Below are 19,751 nucleotides of genomic sequence, written 5' to 3' on the forward strand. Positions count from 1 at the left end.
CTTCTCCTGTCCCTTGGAAGGGACACCCATGCAGTATAGAGGGGACGGGACAAAAGCGTACAATGATGAATCACTCTAGATATATGCAGGCAACCTAGGTATGTGCTCTGTATGCAGGCGAGCACAATGAAAATGCCTATGTGCTCAGTATACAGGGAGACACAATGAGGCATTCAAGCAACGTACCAGGTAAACAGTTCATCAGTCTGGCCACGAGTGCAGGAAGATGCAATCACTATGCATTTGCAAGCAGGCAAAGTGAGGCAATCTAGCACGTTACTAGGTGTGCAGGCAAATCTCATCAGTCTAGGTATGTGCTAGGTACTTGGCAGATAGAATGGAACAGTCCAGGAATGAAGCTAAACAGGAGTTAACCTAGCTATTGCCTAGGTGTGCAGGAAACTACAGCCACTATACAGTTATGTAGAGGGCGCAACGAGTAATCCAGCTATGTTCTACGTGTTCAGATAAACATGATCACTATGCAATTGCTATACAGGCAGGCACAATGGTGCATTGTACCTCTGTGTTTGGTATGCAGGCAGACGGCTTGAAACAGCCTAGCTAAGTGTTTGGTGTCGGAGCAAATACAATGAAGCTATGCAGTTGTTCTACCAGTAAGAATGAGGCAATCTAACTATGTGAGCAGGTACACACACAAGTCAACTTGGCTATGTGCTGGTACGTAGGCAAATTCTGTCACTTTGCTTCACTGTTCCCACCTGACAAAAAATTGCAATCTAGTTCTGTGCTAGGTATGCAGGTGAATGCAATATATCAGTCCAGTAATGTGCTAGGTATGCAGTAGATGCAATGGATCAGAGTAGCTTGGGGACAGGAGCGAAGTGAAACAAAAAAAGGTATCATTTGTTAATACTACATTTTCTCTCCAGCAGTCATGGCTAAATTGGAGTTTGACAATACAAACGGCAGATCCCACAAAATATTGACTATAAACTTTGTTTCTTTCCATACTTAACAGCAAGGTTCTCAGTTTAATGGTTTCAAACTGGCTGTGAGAGAGTATTGGAAACAGAGGACAAATCAGTGCAAAAACACAAGAGGGCTATATGATGAGAACCAAGTGTTAAATCACACACATTACTCTATCATAAACATATAAAGTTCGGTAATTTGAGTTTTAAAAAGGTATATTTGCTCTATAAATGTCACTGTCCATTACATGTGGTAAAAATATAGAGTGAGATTTTAAAAACTTCTGAAGGTGCTGAGGTTTACATTTGCATCTTCCTATCAACATTGTGGTAGAGAAAGTGCAACTACACAACAGTTTTTCCACACGATTGTCCCCTACAGCGAATATTTCCTCTCTGGTACCAGTACAATTAAAACACTGCCTCATTCCAGGGAGTCACTGGCTATATTTGTTATGTGGATAGGATGTGTCCCTACCCCATAACAGGATCAATGTGCACAGCTGAGCAAGAGAGACACCACTGCAACAAAGCAAGGTTATTGCACACAAATGCACTGTTAATAATTCCATATGCATTTGAAAGTTTTTCCCAATTCCTAACAATTTATTCTCCTGTGGGTTTTTTCTTCTTTCTTTTCCTTTTTTTCTCTAGCGCCCCTGGTTTGCTGGTCTCTTCTGCCCCAGGACTGTCCTCTTCTGGTTTATCAGCATTGTTCGGTTCAGCAAACTGAAGCTTTTGTTTTTTCTTTTCGGGCTTTGGGCCAGGCTTCTTAGCTACAACAAAATAGAAATTAATGTGATCACCATTTAATTTATACAATTGGAAAGTGATCAAAAAGCAGTATTGGCTGCCCTGTCTGTCATTAAAAGTACAAGTTACTCAGTCACTATAGTTACTCTACCACACATTCCTTTACCTCCCCCTCGTTCTTATGAGCAGAAAATAGTTCTCCTTGCCTCTGTATGGAAAGAAAGGCTGTCTTGTTTGCAACAGTAATAAAGTGTTACAGTATAAGTAATTGGTTTCAATTTTCTCGAAGGCGGACATCTTCCATTTTTGTTGATCATCCATGAGTATATGAATTATGAAGAGCGGTATGAGGACGACAGACCAAGCCATTGCTCTTCATGCTTATCAATGAAACGTGGGACTTCATAGACTTACATCTTAATAAAAATAAAATACATTTAATCACCTTAGCAGTATGTTATCTAGTCCATCTTCCAGAACAGTAATCATATTTAAGCTTTATATACCTAGCCCGCGAGCCATATAGGGAATTATGGGCGCTGAAGGCCAGGTTAAAGGCCCGAGTGCAGCGAGAGCATTTAACAGGAAATCTGGGTGGTTGTATGAACTCCTTAGGTTGCGCCTGGCAGCACATAGCAATGTTCAGAGGGGCGAGGGAGAAGCGGGTCGTGAACACTGTGCTGTGGGTACTGCCGGCACTGCAGATTGTGGACATGGCACAGACTCCCTTCATTGGGCAATTTCCAGGTTATATGAGATTTCAAAGGCATACCATCCTGTGTAGCTGTTAAGATCAATACTGAAATGCAAGTAAGCTCAGCTCCATTTGAGAATGTTTCTTTGGAATGTTTATGTACGTAGTCAGGGAACGTTCCCTTGAGAATCAGTTGGGAGCTTGCTCAGTTGTTATCTGGACCGGTGGATGCCTTTTCCCTGCCTTCATACTTACCTGTTAACTTCTAAATAAATATACTTATAAAGTACAGAGCGCGTGTTCTTCATTCTGACATAACCTCAATGGACAATCTAACAGTAGCCCAGAAATTGACCAATGGGGGAGCGGGTTTCACATTCACCAGCACATAATTACAGATATGACTCCAAATCCGAAACCAGCCTTGGAATGGGCTGATCTCATGATAAACATGCAAGCAAATGCTAGGAAACTATCAAGGGGAGGTCTGGCTGAATTGCCTCACAAATGGGTCAGCATAAAGTCTTATCAAGTGTACAACTAATTAGGCCTTTCAGAAAGTTCAACCAAACTGTAAATGAGGGAGGGACATCTTCTTGAGGCAATTTCTCCAAGGCCTTGGAAGTGGAACCAATAAAGCATACAACTATTCTAGTCAGACAAAATCCGGTTCCTAACAGGAATTGCTGAAGACAAACAGGGCAACTACCGGAAATCAACCTTGGATCCTGTTAATTTCAGGCCCCTTAACTGGTTTAACCAAACCTCACCAAAACCTAAGCACTCAAGCTTCTGACATCTAACGACAACGGTTTTCTCATACTAAACCTCAACCTTGAACTAGAAAAAAATAGCCATTATACAATACTTGCACCCACATATGTAATATTGTCAGACATGCGATGCACCCTTTGCTGCCATATATATCTGCATAATCAGCGATAGACCGAACCACAAACAAACCAACTTTTTACAGTGTTGCTGAATGAAATAAAACAGCTCATGTGCAGGACTTTGGCAATAGCGAATATGCTACATGGTCCACTGTCCTGCAGAGAATTCACTCTATACCACCCCCAAGAAGGCACTAACATGCCCACAACACACCTTAGCCTGCCAGGTCAATACCCAGTAACACGCACCGGGAAACGTCAGTCACCGTCTTGCAATGTCTCTCTATAGCTGGCTACAGTATCACCTTATAAGGAATATAAGAGTTGTTTACGGCAAGGATGCCTACTGATATTGCCACACAATGTACTCTGCATGTAACCTCAAAGCTTCATCACAAGAAGCTGCTTTCCATAATACAATGTCTACAAACGTCATGGAAAGTAAAACCTACCATTATGAAACTGTAAGAACATATTAGTGATAACACTTATGCGATGCTATATAATATAAGCTCTGAGCAAACACCCTCAGAGCGCTCTGACAACAGCCTGTCACTATTCAGTATTTTTGCCAATAGTGTATTTGCTGTTCTGGGCTCTCCAATAAGAAAACTTAGTTTATCTATCAGCTTTGTGTCCAGACTCGTCCTTGCATTGTACTGTATATATAGCACCTTAATCCAAGGCGCTTTACAGTATAACAAGAATACATCAAACATTGAACAGTAGAAGCAAACAATATACAGGAGTCAAACCAAAAAACAGTATGTAGAACACTTTGCATATGAGTAGAAGGAGGAGAGGAGGGGGATAGGGAAGGAAGGATGAGGGAGTAAATTGAGTAGTAGGAAGAGCTGTCATAGGAAAGAAGGGGGAAGATGAATAGAACTAAGATGGGGGTACTAGAGGGAGAGGGAGAAAAGGTAAAAAAGGGGGAATAGGGCTTCAGGGAGGGGAATGAAGGAGTGATTTCAAGGAGGAACGGAAGGAAGCATAGGTAGGGATGGAGTGGATAGAAAGAAGCAGGGAGTTCCAGTGTAAAGGGGAAAGGAGCTGAAAGGAGCGGAACTCAGAAGAGGCACAAGGGGGTGGGGAAACAAAGTAAGAAGAGATCAGCGGAGCTAAGTGAGCGAGAGGGAGTGTGGAATGAGAGAAGAGAGGAGAGATATGGAGGGGCAAGGTCATGAGATTTAAAGACAAGACAAAGGAAGTGAAATTTAAATTGGGAGTGGAGAGGAAGCCAGCTTAGGTTAGATAGTGAGTTAGAGATGGAGTCAAGGGGAGAGAGAAGGGTACGCATAGCAGAGTGGTAAAGGGATTTGAGGGGAGCAAGGTGGGAGGCGGGGAGACCAAGGAAGAGGGAAAAACAATAGACGAGGCAAGAAAATATGAGAGAGGAGATTAAAAGTTTGGTAGCATGGAAGGTAAGAGAGGAACAGACTTTACGGATATTAAAGAGGTGGTGCGACATGTGCGAGAAGTAAGGGAGATATGATGGGAAAAAGAGAGGGAAGGGTGGAAGTAAATGCCTAGATTACGAGCATGGGTGGAATTGGGAAGGTTAGAAAATGAATAGAAGGAGGCGGCGTAGAGGAAGGAAGTGTGTTAGAGGGAAAGAATAATACTTCAGCTTTATCAGTGTTAAGAGAGAGATAGTGAGATGACATCCAGTTTTTAATGGTGGTAAGACAGGAAGAGAGCTTTAGATGTAGGTCAGCCGTAAAGGAGAGATATAAATGAGTGTCATCAGTGTAGAAATGGTGAGAGATCCCAAAGGAAGAGATGATAGGGGCCAGAAGTGAAGTGTAAAGACAGAAAAAGAAGGGACCAAGGACAGAGCCTTGGGGAACACCATAGTCCAGAGGGAAGGTTCGACCACCCCAAGAGACAGCAAAAGAACATTGGTAGAGGTAGGAGGAGAGCCAGGCAAGGACAGAGCCATTGAAGCCAAAGGAGGAAAGAGTATTGAGAAGTAAGGGGTGATCGACAGTATCGAAGGCAGCAGAGAGGTCAAGGAGCATGAGGATTGAAGATTGCTTGGAGTAATGAGCAGTGAGGAGGGAGTTAAGGACATAGGTGAGAGCGGTCTCAGTGGAATGTTTGGGGCGGAAGCCAGAATGAGAAGGGGGAAGGAGAGAGAGAGGTTAATGACAAAGGTCGAGAGCTGAGAGTAGGCTAAGCGTTCGAGTATTTTAGAGAGAAAAGGTAGAAGTGAGATTGGACGAAAGTTGGAAGCAAGAAGGGGATTAGCAGAAGGTTTCTTCAGGATAGGGATAATAGTGGCATGCTTGAAGGCAGGAAGGAGGCCGGGGAGAGACTGATTTGGAAGGAGGTTAGATAAGGAATAAGAGAGGGGTAAATATTGGGAATAAGAAGGGTAAGGATGGGATCAGAAGGGGCAGCAGTAGGGTGGGATTTAGTTAGGAGGAGGATGTCGTCAGAGGGAGTGATTGGAGAGAATTCAGACATGCAAGCAGAGGGGGAGCGGAGGGAAGGAGGGGGAGGGGAGCAGGGTAGAGAAGGGTTAACTTTTTGGCAAAGAGAAAGAATTTAAGCAGAGAAGAATTCTGCAAAGTCAGAAGGAGAGAGAGAGGAGAGGAAGAAGAGGGTTCAGGGGTAAGAGGGGAGAGTAGGCGGGAGTGAGTTTGAAAGATACGACGAGGGTGAGAGGCTTGCGAGTGAAGGAGGTTTGAAAAGTAGGAACATTTTGCAGAGTTAAGACAGGAATCAAAGAGTGATAAGAGAAGTAAGAGGTTTGGTGGGAATGAGTGGGGGATTTGAGCCAACGTCGCTCTAGTTGAGGGAGATGACGCATGGATAAGAGGTGAGGGGAGAGCCAGGGTTGGGAAGGCTTATGGGGTAGGACGGAAAGAGGAGAGAGGGTAGAGTTGATTGAGACTAGAAGACTTCCTTGCTGTGAGCAGTGCTTAATTTGTGGCGGTGGTTGGCGGTGTTGGCCACCGGCAGTCTTTTTTTGGGGCCCGGAACATGGCTGGGGCTGGGGCACGCACGTGTAATTAGTTAGTTTGTTCAGCTTTCCAAACTGTAAGATCATAAATTATTCCGAGTTGGCTCTGCTTGCAGTTGCAGGCCATGGCTGGTTGCTGGCCGGGCCTATGAGACACAAACAGCCAATGGAAACCAACATTCTGTTGTTACTATGCAGTATTGATACATTCTGTATAGTAACACAGAATGTACAGTTTTCATTGGCTGTTCTCAGGCGGGGGTTCACGTGGGTCTGTTGTTGCCGAGGTAGGCCACCTTCATTTCACAAGGTACACACTTAAGGCATGGCTCGTGAGGAAGGAAAGCCTGCCCCTGTACATGTTGCGTGGTCCCGTGCGCAGCCTACTTACAAGTTGCAGGCGCAGCTTAAGTTCTAAGGCAGCAGGCCTGGCTGGCCTAGTGTGCTGTTGTTCAACTCGGTAAGTAACTAGCCCCTTCCTTCCCCCAACCCCCAACTTTGACTGCGGACCGGTACTGCTGCCTTGGGCCGGTGTCTGTGAGACTGTGACCCAGGCGCGCTGTGGCAACTGGGGCGTGCAGACTGCTCGCCTCGCCTGCTCCGTTCGTCATGCCCGCCGCCGCTGCAGGCTCAGGATTTGACCCGAGCTGGCCTGGCAGGCAGGCCACGAGGCAATGAGAGCGGAGCGGCTGTGGCAGAGTTAGCCTGCAGTGCGCACTGTGTAGCTGTGTGTAGCTCATTGCATTACGGCGCTGCTCCAAGGACACTTTCCAAACAAATCTGCGTGCACTGTTACCCACCGATCCCCGCTGTGCTATTCTGTCCCCTCCCCTCTCGGAGCCCGTACAGAACTCGGAAACGGGCCGTCGGTTTTGCAGAGACGGAACAGGCGCCTTCACAGCGGGTGCTGCTCGCCCAGGACCGACAAGCTGCACTCGCCCCTTTCTCGTGTCCACAAAACCCCTCGCCTTCATCTCATGTATTTATTTGCCTGTTTTTTTGTTTAACCTTTGAGGGGTCCCTCCAGACCCCACATTGATTAGAATCATTTTGCAGCCAGAAAAGGTACAGTTATGGTTCAAAACGTCAAAACTCTCGGAGCTTCGCGTTCAATTAAGATCCAAATAGATAACTATTAAAGCATCATGATCTAGTGGAATTACATTGTAACCTCCCTGTTGTAATTCCCAGATCGATAACGCGTTTGCCCTAACCTTCTCTCCCATTGTCTTTCCTCACCCTATATATTCTGCCCTTTTTCTCTGCACCCTCTCTTTTCTTACCATATAATATTGGTCTCTCTCTTTGTCCATTTCTCCATCTCTCTTCTCTGTGGTTGTTTCTCTCCCTCGCATTTCAATCTTTGCAACTACCACCCTAACCGCCACCTGTTCTTCACTTATTCATTCCTCCTTCCATCGCTTTTGTTATTTGCTATCCCTCTATGCCGCCCTTCTCTTCTTTTCTTTCTCATTCCTTCACCATCTCCCCTGCCATGTTTATACACAGGTTTTGAGTGCATCCAACTTTCCCCCTCGTCAATTATATTTGCTCTCTCACCATCCCTCCAGGTTCCTCTTCGGCTTAATTTCCAGCTGTATCACTTTTGCCCACCTCCTCGGGTTTCACTGAATCAGTGTCTCGACAATATCTCAGTATCGCTCACCTCAATACCTTTTCCAAACTTGCTCTGCAACACCCTGTTCCGCTACAAAACATTGAGTGCTTGAATCCAATGTGTTCAATTGAAGTTAATGAAGACTACACCTCCCAGAATGCAATGGCCTGTTAAAGGAAATACAAGAACAGTAACCATGGTAATCCACATAACATGGACACATCTAGTCACCATAACACCCACTGGCATCGTTCTCACTCTGTAGTGCTCTGTTCTGTGCATGATATCGGTTTCCGCCTCACCACCATACAGCATTAGCTGTCTTTTTTGTGCCTTGTCTAGTTGTATTATTAAGCCTACCTCTTCCATCCCCTTGACCCCCCCATGATTCTCTTGCATGCCTCTTTCGTACTTTCACCGTCTTTTCTGCCTCCACTTACCCGTTTCACACCATACTCCCACGCATTGCTAATATCTGGTTATTTTAAGACAGACATCTTTTCTAAGCTGCGCCATGAGCATTTGGTGAGTGAGGAGCACTTGTATTTAGCAGAGCAGGCTTTTCAGGATAATTATTGACCTCAATAGGCACATCAGCCCACCGGGTACCACCACTGCAATAGGTACATCAGCCCACCGAGCGCTCTCGCTAGTGCACACACACACTTAAACCCTGATTCATGGAACTGTGCAAAGTGTATTATTGCAGGGCAAAGCCATTTTGGCAGTACACAAAGAACTTTGCACTGACGTTGCACTGCAAAAATACCCATTTGCTCAGATCCATAAATCGGGGTTGTAATGTCCGCCCTGCATACCTACGACGCACAGTGCTAGGGCACCGGGCATCTCAATTAGCAGGGCTCCGCATTTTAGCCAAAACACATTGACAAAGATTATAATGGGATAGAAGTGCAGATGTGTGCTACTCAAAACAAATGACATGACTTATTACATGCACACCAAGCGAAGCGGCCTTTAACAAGAGCAATCGCTGCTGCCACCATCTCATTCTACCCAGGTGTGTTGTGCATCAACTCTGGCACTACTTCGTACACACACCGCTGACCGCAGTCTGCATCAATCAGAAGACACTCAGCTTAAATTAGATACACGGCAGGCACACCAGCTTAAAGTGAACTGGGTCAATGACCCACGACTTCTACTCGAGCAGGGTGCAATAAGCACACCACCAAACTCAGCCCAGACAGGCCGCTCAATACACCGCAGCATAATCACACTCAAAGCATCGGATTCAGACTCTACACACCCAACCTGGGACCCCATCTTTCCCCACCATAATACTGCACAACTGACAAGCTGTACAGGGGTTTATAATATTGTCCAGCGAATGATGGGTTGGTCGTGAACTGAAATGCTGTATGCACCGAAGTGTTAGGGTCAGTTTTGTCATGCACCCACTCCCCTCAATTGTGGCCCTATATGGCGGGATTAGTGAATACACATTTACTCAGAGGAAGTGGCTACTGTCCCAGCACAGGTTAGCACCAGACCACAATCTAAGCGTCTAAGGGTGTGCGCTTTAGCCAGTGCTTAATTTGTGTGTAAATAAGTGACAAAAATGTTGTAGCATCTCTGCAGCATCAGCGCAGCAGATTGCGAGCGACCCGCTGTTGCTCGCTGCAGCTGCAACCCACTACAGCACATCGCGAGTGATGTGTGCACAACACATTGGAGATGTGCGATTTACAAACACCACGCAAAATAACAAAACGTAACCCCTGTTCTGCATGGGACACATCCCGAGTTAGAACACAGACCTCCCCTCCCCTCCCCGTTCACTATCACGGCAGCGGGTTCACTGATGGTGTTATAATGCCCCACAGAACTGCAAGCCAGCATCCGTGCAGGGATCTGATCTCTCTCTTTCATGATTTGGCTACTCGCGCTGCTGCTGAAAAGCACTTCCTTGATTCCAACTCCTTGGAGGGTTAGGCCTTTCCCAAACCTGGCTCAGTCCCAGGGATGTTCGGGGACTTTGCTTGCGCTGTGGGTGACAGGAAAAGTAACAATGCGACAGGCCTGCTCAGAGCTGGGGGGTAGATAAAGAAAGCTTTCCTCAGCAGAAAGTTCAGTTTATATGAAGTCGCAGTTGCATAGGGAATCAGCCTGCCAACTGGTGCCAAGAACACCACAGTATGCAGAAAAACTGCGCACAAACATACGTAGTCTTTCTCACAGCTGACAGATTTAATTCTTTCAGCAAACCATTTTTCTAGTCAGGGGTCAAGCCCTAAAAATTAAAGTGGGGGGACTCATCAACAAATGCAATGGGATATGTGACGTCACCAGAAATTAGCATATCAAGGTGAAGTATGTACATTTCATTAAATTGGCTTTGTACAACCACCCAAATTGCACAAAACGAATGGCATCTGCCTTTCATCAAAACAACGCGCGCACACACAAAACCCAGAGAGGATATTTTCTTCTAAAAATGTTTTTGAAAACGTTAAAAGTGGTGCACTTTTGAACTCCATGAACCAATACAACATTTTTCCCTGGGACTTGCAGTACCAAAATGCGACATTTTACCTTTAGTTCTTTAGTTGTTTGCTAATCTTCATCAGGTTATATAATACAGGCTACAGCGGTGAAGTGTCTGGCCTACAAACCTGATTACTGTGGTTCAATCCCGAGGTCGGCTTTAATTCAATACAAGTGATTCAATGGTTCTCATTTTAGCTCAGTGTGGACAGAGTCCACCATCTGAAAAAAGTGGGTGGACTCCGTTCATCGGCGTGTACCCTCGACTCCAGCTTTGTTTCTAGTTACTTATAGATAGTACCTTTTTGGCTTCGCCTTAAGTAACGCCGCACGGGCGGGGCAGCACTGCTGCAGCCTTGGTCGGACGACCTAGGGCTGCCCAGCCTGCCTAGGGACTCGTCCAACCAAGGCTGCCGCCGGCACCGCAGTCGCTCACCTTACATTATTATTGCAGCCACCGCCGGCAGCGCCGCGGCGGGTGCAATAATAATAGGTAACTTAGCCAACCTTAACCGGCTGCCTAGGCCCTTGCAGGCTGAGGCAGCCTAACGCTAAATTGCCTTACATTATTATTGCGGCCACTGACGGTGGCCTGGCAGCAATAATAATGTAAAATAAGGTCAGTCAAATTCACACTGGGGGGTGGCGGGGCCCTTGCTCTAGTTTTCTCAATTGACAGCAATATTATGTGTAAAGCTTTTAGGTATATTTATGAAGCATTCGCAGCACCCTGGAAGGTGCCTGCTGTTCAGCATAAGTGTGTTATCCTGGGCAAATAATGTAATGTCACCCGACTTCCACTGCAAAGGGTCTCTCTACCCTCTTCTTCCCCTCTGCATTGTTGAAGGCAAGTCAAACATATGTCTGCGGGTGCTATGATAGAGGTCAGTAAAATATTGTGCAGTGTAACATCCTGTCATGTTAAGTCCAACCGGTCATAGAATGTTTGCCCTGTTAGTAAAATGTCTCTCTTGCAATAGGTACAGATTTGGCCCACTGTGTCCTATGAGGCTTTCTTTTTCCCACCCTCATGTTTGGTGCATACAGTTCAAGGGGCAATGGTCGTGCCTTTTGTATGAACCCAAATATCCCAATTCTGCTTCAGCAGTTGAATTTCCTATTGAGCATACAGGTATCACGCCAGCGGTTTGCAATTTAATTGACTTAGTGCCTTTGCCCCCCTTTAGGTTTGCAGTGAGCGACTTCAGAGGTTCGTTCATCGTGGTGGCAGTCAGAGTCTGAGAGTCGCAGGGTGCTGTGTGATACCGTACGCTGCATCCTCGTCATCCCTGAAAACAAGGTAAGAAAGAAGTACGTTACCAAGCATAAGTGGGGTGTAATTGTTTTACTGACTCAAGGAAAGTGGGTGTTGTTTAAAAATGGAGGCGGGCATGGGTAATTCACTACAGAGCGACATTTCAAAAGTTGCAAAATTGTATGGTTCAGTGTGGTGTGTTGGGGAATAAAAGGAGGCAACTGGCACTTTGCAGCCATTTACAAACCACCCATGTGGTATTTGTTGTTAGATTTCTTTTTGCAGTATTCTCTTCAGCCAGGACATGTCAAACGTGTGCACATTTGTATTTATTAGCCCGGCTCTAATGGAAAGCGCATTCCATGTGTGCTCCATAATTATAATTTATATGCTTTTGTTATTATACATTTGCTGTTCACCAGTCCTCAATTCCATTTGAAGCACTTAAGAGGTCCGTTGTCCTATCCTGACCCCTCGCCTGATCATTGTGTGTATCGAAACTTGGAAGGAATCCCATGATATCGATTATCCCTACTTCTCATTTCCTTCCCTAGAATGTCTGGAGCCCAGAAGAAAATTTCTTCATACTTTTCAAAACCTGGTAAAAAATGCAGCACAGATGAGCCTACAAGCAAGCGAAGTAAACGGTCAGATAGTGTTTGTGAAGAACGAGAACAAACACTAGATGAGACCACCAGCACGACTACTGTCAACATTCATACAGAAATCCAGACAGCAAGCATTCCACTCGGAGAGGGACTGGGCGGCACTGCTGGTATCACTGTTGAAGATCGCGAACTACCAAACAACAGTGACACGGAAATTCCAAGTACTAGCATGCTGGAATCTGGTCAATTATCTCTTCTGCAACGTTCAGCTCCCTTAACAAAAGGCCAACTCCCTAAAGGCTGGAAGCTGGACCAGAAACAATTTTTTCAAAGCAAGTACCCATGGTTGATTGTTAGAGGACACACTCTTGGATGCACCATTTGCCGTCAAGTCAATAGCTTTGGTGCAGAGAAAACACATGGGATGAAATTGTCTAAAGAATGGACTGAGTGTACTGTTAGCTCATATGGTACCAACAAAGACAAGCAACAAAGATCCTTCCGAAAGAAGATTACCGAACATTTTTCAACTAAGGCACACGTTGCTGCATCAAAAATATTAGAGCAGGCAAAAAAAGATACATTGCTTAAAGTAACTTCTAGAGCCCAGGCAGGGAAAATAGCAACAACTGCCAGAATATTCCAAACGGCTTATAAAGAAGCAAAACGGAACAGGCCAGCCTATGGTTTTGAATCCGAGATAGACTGCCAGCAATTGAATGGGCTAGATATGGGACACATTTTACATTCCAATGTGGCCTGCTCAAGTATACAGCAACACATTTCATCGGAAATGAAACGAGACATTTGCCAAAATAGTTGCCTCTTCTCCTAAGGTGAGCCTTTTGCTGGATGAGGCAACTGCCTTAAATAAAAAAAGTGCTTTCATTGTGTACCTACGTACTCAGCTACAGGATATGGAGTCTCCAGCTAATATTTTTGTTGACCTTATCAAGCTCAGTGATGTGTCTGCAGAAGGTATAGTGAACAGTTTGCTGTCTTCGCTCCAAAAGGACCCAATTAAACTTAGTGAGGACTTTCTTACCAAATGTCTGGTGTCAGTCGCTTGTGATGGAGCATCAGTAATGTTTGGCCACAATAGCGGGGTTGTGAAAAGGTTACAAGAAAGAATTTCTCCCAATATTGTAGCCTGGCACTGCTCAGCACACCGCTTAGAACTTGTAGTCAACGATGTCATGAAAGACATTGGAGCTACAAATCATTTCAAAGCATTGCTAGACAAACTGTATTCTCTTTTTAGCACATCTGTGAAAAATTGTTTGCAGCTAAAAGAATGTGCAGATGCTCCTGACATTCAGCTTTGTAAAATAGGAAGTGTGTTAGATACTCACTGGGTTGCCTCAAGCTACAGAACAGTAGAGGCTGTTTGGAATGCTTATCCTGCGCTTTACAAACACTTTACATTGGCATCTAGTGATGGCTCTCGTGATGGCACAACACAAAACATGTACACGGGACTATGTAGGCGCCTTTCGTCTGTGCAGTTTGTTGGTAATCTTGGCATTATGTTTGATGCACTTCAAGAGTTATCAGAATTGTCTCTTGACTTACAAAAGCGTGATTACACGATCATTGATGCACATCGTGCTATTTGCCGACAAATATCAGTGTTTGAGGCAATGGTAGAAAGGCAAGGAAAACACTCTTCCCAGTGCCAGAAGGCCATAGAAGAAAATAGTTTCCAAGGAGTGACCCTGCATGAAGGAAAGGCATGCGACAAAAGAATTGAACATGGACAGTTTTTTCGCAGTCTTGCAGAAAATGTACGGAGTCGTTTTGTATGTCTACAGGCGGTTCTGCTGCTGCTAAAAACAAAGTTGCGTACGAGAAGCTAATAAGCGAACTCAAAGTTTTGTACAAGCAGTACTGGCCAGATGAGTTACCACCCATGTATGGAGAAAGTGAGATAGAGTCTCTGTGTGAAAGATTTGACATTGGTGACACTCGTCAAACCATTCGGGCTTACAAGGAACATAGGGAGGTGGGTGGAAAAGAAGCTAATAGACACTACAAGGAACTTTTGACAGCTGTGAACACTATTGCTATCTCCACTGCTGAGTGTGAACGAGGGTTTTCACAAATGAATCTTGTCTGCACATCAACAAGAGCATCCCTACATACTGACACCATGTCATCCTTATTATTTATTAATCTCGTTGGCCCACCATTGAAGAAGTTCAACCCCATCCCCTGTCAATTAATGGATTGCAAAAGGACAAAGAGCTGCTGATGACCCTAGGAGTAAGGAACGAAAGGAGGACATGGCCAGGTCAGATTTAGACATTTTATGGGCTTTTATGAGCGAATAGAGACAACGATGCACACTATTGCACTTGTAATTATTTAATATATTATTTTTTTGTACTTTATTTAGTTACTGCTATTTTCATTTGTTTGTTTTGTTCATATTTTGCAATTTGCACTTTACTATTGCAGTTTAGCCATGGTGATCCCAACCAGCTTTTGGCAAAGTAAATAATTGAATCTGGAGTTCCACCTTATTAAAGGCTAACAGTACTCCTTACGAATACTTTCTCTCTCACTTGGTGAGGGGGTGACCACAAGTAATTATATATAAAGGAGACAGATTCAATGTTTTCAAAAATTGCTGATCTATACATATGGTCTGAGGTAAGAAACCCTCCCTGTACATTTAGTCTTGAAAAAATAGACCCAGTACATGATGTTTTTCCATAGTATCAAAAACAAAAACATGGTAGGTATAAAACCAGTACAAATTACACATGTATATAATACCACATACAATGAATACAACACAGTATGAACCACACAAATGATTTTAACACTTCTTCCGAAGCTGAGTCTTATTAACTCAGGCAGATCCCAATCCCGACATGTTTCAGTTCGAAATTGCACTAATTGCACGAACATTCTTCAGGGGAAGAACTCAATTTTCTTAGTTTTCACCATGCAATACAGGGCCACACATGGAGATTTCAATAATACTCCTAAAGTCAGACAAATAAAAAGAAAGAAAAGGGGGGCTATCACTGTATGTCACCCTCATCCATATTTGAAAGTCAGAAAAAGCTCAAACACATAGCTCAACATCCCAGTAAACATGCTAGTTAATTGCAATGTACTGGGTGAGGTCCATGGGTTGCCGTCAACCCTGCCTCACAATCTCTACAAAAACGACTACATATCTCAGAGTAGGATAATTGTAGTGGTGGTGTTGCAATACACACTTTAGTAGCTGTAGACTCCAATAATCAAGTCTAAGTAATGTTCCTTAGTAGCTCTTGAATAGCCCAGTGTCCTAACCAGTGTTGCAAAAAAAAGACACAACCATTGTAGTATGTCGAGCTGGGACCACATTAAAACATCACCACTATACCACTAGCACCATATTACGCACCATCTTGTGCCCTTCATTCTGAGAGTGCGAACTATAGGAACTCCTATACCAAGCACACCCACATAAAGAGTCAAACGACTGTGCCATGCATTACAAGGACGTGCTGTAGTGCAACTAACAGGTGTCCCCATCACCATGCTAGTTTTAATGCAGCTATAATACCTCCTAATATACTAAATGATTGTCCGCCAGGTTTCCACCGTGATCCTTCACAGTCCAAAGCGATTTTTCTATCAATTGACACTGCACCTTCAAAGTGAGGTACCTTAAAACAGTAAAAACACACAACAACAAACGTCACCATGCTATCACTGTAGGTCACTAAAATATGACTATAGATGCCTAGCTTTAATGTTTAAGCCGTGGCCACACTATATATACCTGATTTCCACATCAATCTTCAATAACAGCGGTCTGAGCGGGCAGGGACAACAGTGACTATCCAAGTATCACGTCTAACAACACTGCGTACGGATTGTACTCCGCGCAGGAAAAAATAAACCAATTACAATGTAATACCGCAATGGAAAGCAGACTGCAGAGCTCGTCCTCCATAGAAGTAAAAAGAGGACTGAGCACCCGCGTTACATTCGAGATAAGACGTATTTGGACGTGTCGGTAAACCCGGATACACACTACAAAACACTATTCTTTTTCAATACAGAATAGAACCACTGTAACATGCCCAGTATTAAACAAGTTATTGAACAACTTGAAATAAGTAAATTACGATAAATGTGAGTGATGATAGAAATAGAGAACAGACTTAAACTGCCCCCAGTAAATAGACAAAGAAAAAGGTAGTAAATACCAGACCTCTAAAAAGCTGAAGTTAGTAATAAGCACTAGATTTCATGGTGAAAAACAGGAAAAAATCCAGTCATATTTCCTTTTTACAGCATAGACCAAACATTTCCCACTCCAAATAAATAGTGAATATGTAACTGGAGAATACAGACACCAAATATATCTCTTTTTTATGAACCATCCTAATGGTGCATCAACAGTATTTTTACAGAACAGTCAATGGCACAACACAACTTCAGGATTCACAGAATTGACCAGTCATCATAATGGAAACCTTTTTCAGAGGGCCTGGGTGATTACTGGATAGAGACAGTTATTCATAACACACCTTTACCCAATTATTTGTGCATGTGCTGCCTATCAATTTCTTCATTAAGACCAATGATATGGCTTTGACATTTGAAGATCATTTTTTGTTCAAACAGTATCATTTTTCTGTCTGTTTCTGATTTGTTCTTCCCAACAATTTTCTTCAAAATGACCCACCTAAAATCTTTATGGGAGTGTTTCATCTGCACAAAATGTTTGACCATAGGTGCCATTAAAATCTGATTTTTTTTGCAACTCCGGTGTTCTACCATACGTGCGCGACATTTCCTATTTGTTTTTCCAACATATTGTAGTCCACACGGACAAGTGACTAAATAAACAACATTCTCTGTGTTGCAATTGGTCATATCATTAAGTGTCCACTTGGTGGTTGAGTTCAACATTATCGGTTTAGTTTCTTTGGTAGAGGCACACATTACACATTTCCCACAGGGGAAGTGTCCCTTCACCGGTGGGATCCCCCACAGAGTAGTTTGTCTTGGTCCTGCCATATGCTTAATCGATATGTCATTCTTAATAAGCATCTCTCTGATGTTCTGACTTTTCTTGAAAGCCACAAGTGGAGGAGGAATGGATTTGTCAGACTTTTCTCCATGTTTTGTAGATGATGCCTTTGATTTTGTATGACAAATTTGAAAAAGTGTTGACAAACACGATTCGATTATCTTTGTCATCTCTTTTCTTTTTCTCTAATAAAGCCTCTCGATTGTTGTTGTACGCCCTTTTAAAGGACGTCTTTACCAGTTTAGCTGGGTAGCCTTTCACACAAAGTTTTTTGGACAGAACGAGAGCACTGTCCTTGTAATCCTGCTGCAAACTACTATTTCTCTTTATCCTAAGAAATTGCCCGAAAGGTAAATTTGCTTTGATGTGATTGGCATGATGGCTAGAGAACTGTAGAAGGGCATTTTAATTAGTTTTCTTGTTGTAAGGTTTCACTTTGAGATAACCCGTGATGAAAAATTGAGATATCCAGGAAATTGATTTCTTTGATCTCCCTGGTGAATTTTAAAAACTGATTTTGTACATTCAACCATTCCACAAAGGCCTCTACCTCTGTTACTGTGCCTTCCCATAGTATGAAGATGTCATCTATAAATCGTAACAATTTCAATAGATGTTTTTTGAAAGGATTTGTAATGGGATAGATGACCCGTTTCTCAAAGTATTTTTTTTTATTTTTTTTTTTATTGTAACATATAGTTTATTACAAACTTTTATTACAAAACTTTCACTTCCTGTCATTATTAATGTTCTCGTTTTCCTTCCATGCCTCTTGGGCATAATTGGACTGGTCATATTAGGTTCTTTCTTTCGTTTATCTTTCCGTCCTCATGAGTTCAACGCTGTGTCTATAAAGTTTATCGCTGAACATGTGAGGTGGACTGAGCTTCCACTTATTATCCGAAGCCACCAGTCATCCATATTCATGTTCAGCGGTGCAAATTTTCCTAAATGGAGAGTTCGTAGATCTTTGAGCGTTGAGCATTCGGTTATTAAATGTCTTGTTGATTCGATTTCTGTCCCACAATGTCTGCATAGATTATCTGTGGTTACCTGGTCGTGTCTCATAAATAGCATTTCTTTGTTCTTAATGGCATTTAATCTGAGTTGGAGAAATCTGTCGCGGTGATATCGGGAAGGGAATTGGACCAGATATCTTGGCATTGCGTTTAATTTGTTTTTTGTGGGTCCGAGTTTTAGAGAGGATGTCAAACCTTCAAGATTTTCCAGGTTTTTCATCCAGGACCAATCTTGGAGTTTTCGTTTTGCGATTTGTGGTTGTGCCAGCAGCAGCTCTATTTTTATATCAGCTGCTTGCATTATCGCCTTCACACCTTGTGTCCATTTCTGTATTAGATCTATGTGGGGTTGTCGGTTGTTTATCGCAAGTATCTCGTAGGCAGGTTCCGGTGTTGGCATATGCATCTTTCGGAGCAAAGCTAACGACTTCCAGATCACATTCGAGTATAGTTCGTTTATGGCTAGTTCGTGTCTGATGGCGATCATCGATATGTATTTAGGTAATTGCAACACCGTCTTCCAAAATAGGCTTTCAAGTTTTGCCCAAATACGAAAGTCCAGGTTCCAACCTGTCTCAGAACCATAGGTGATAGCTGGTATTACTTTTTGGAGGTAAAACGTTTTTACTGGAATTAGTGAGAATTTGCCATACAGGTTATGAATGCGTCTGCCTTGTATTGCGAGTGTTTTCATACGCTGTGAGATGTCTTGTGTCCAGTTCCATTCTCGTATGGATTTGTTGATCATTACCCCTAGGTATCTAATTTCTTCTATTTCAGCAATAGGTGTATGAAGTTGTGTCAGTAGACGTTGCAGACCTATCTGGGTTTTGTCGAATAAGACTATATCGTCCGCATAAGTGATGCAGTTGATGTGATGTCCATTGATTTTTGGTGAAAAGCACTTCACATCACTGAGAGCCAAGGGTATATCTGCAATGAATAGTTTAAATAAGCAGGCTGCAAGCGGGCAACCTTGCTTCACCCCCTTTTGAGTATTAACAGCTTCTGAGAGGAGTCCTTTTTCATTTAGTCTTATCTGAATTGACGTCCTTGTGTGGAGTGCTTTTATAGGCTGTAGTAAGTTCTGTGGGCACCCCCAAGATGTTAGTTTCTGCCACAGTTTTTCACGAATTATGGCATCGAATGCTTGATGCATATCGATGAAGGCTATGAAAAGCTTTGACCTTTTTTCTATACAGTTCAATTTTAGTATATTTACCAGGGTCAGGTTGATTTCTGTTCCGACTCCCTTGGTGAAACCAGTTTGCCGGCAATCATTGATGTTCCTCATTTCTGCCCATGCTGATAGTTTCTTTTGCAGGAAACTCGCAAATATCTTACCAATTGTGTCCAGTAGGGCAATCGGGCGATAATTGGCAGGATCGGCCCGATTACCCTTCTTGAAAATTGGAACTATAATGGCCGTGGTCCATGAGGTTGGTATTCTTTTATGCTT

The 19,751-nt window shown here is 43.4% G+C and overlaps 1 protein-coding gene across 1 annotated transcript in view; it reads right to left on the reverse strand.

Moving 5' to 3' along the window:
* Positions 1 to 958: 958 nt before the first annotated feature.
* PAK1IP1 (PAK1 interacting protein 1) overlaps positions 959 to 19,751 on the reverse strand; it is a 322,418-nt gene continuing 303,625 nt past the window's right edge. Inside the window, exon 10 of the mRNA XM_069613439.1 lies at positions 959 to 1,711. Coding sequence (XP_069469540.1) covers positions 1,542 to 1,711 — 170 coding nt within the window. The 3' untranslated portion in view covers positions 959 to 1,541. The remainder of the gene's footprint in view (positions 1,712 to 19,751) is intronic.

Source organism: Ambystoma mexicanum, chromosome 5p (assembly GCF_040938575.1).
Source record: "Ambystoma mexicanum isolate Mex_15411 chromosome 5p, UKY_AmexF1_1, whole genome shotgun sequence".
Lineage (NCBI taxonomy): Eukaryota > Metazoa > Chordata > Amphibia > Caudata > Ambystomatidae > Ambystoma > Ambystoma mexicanum.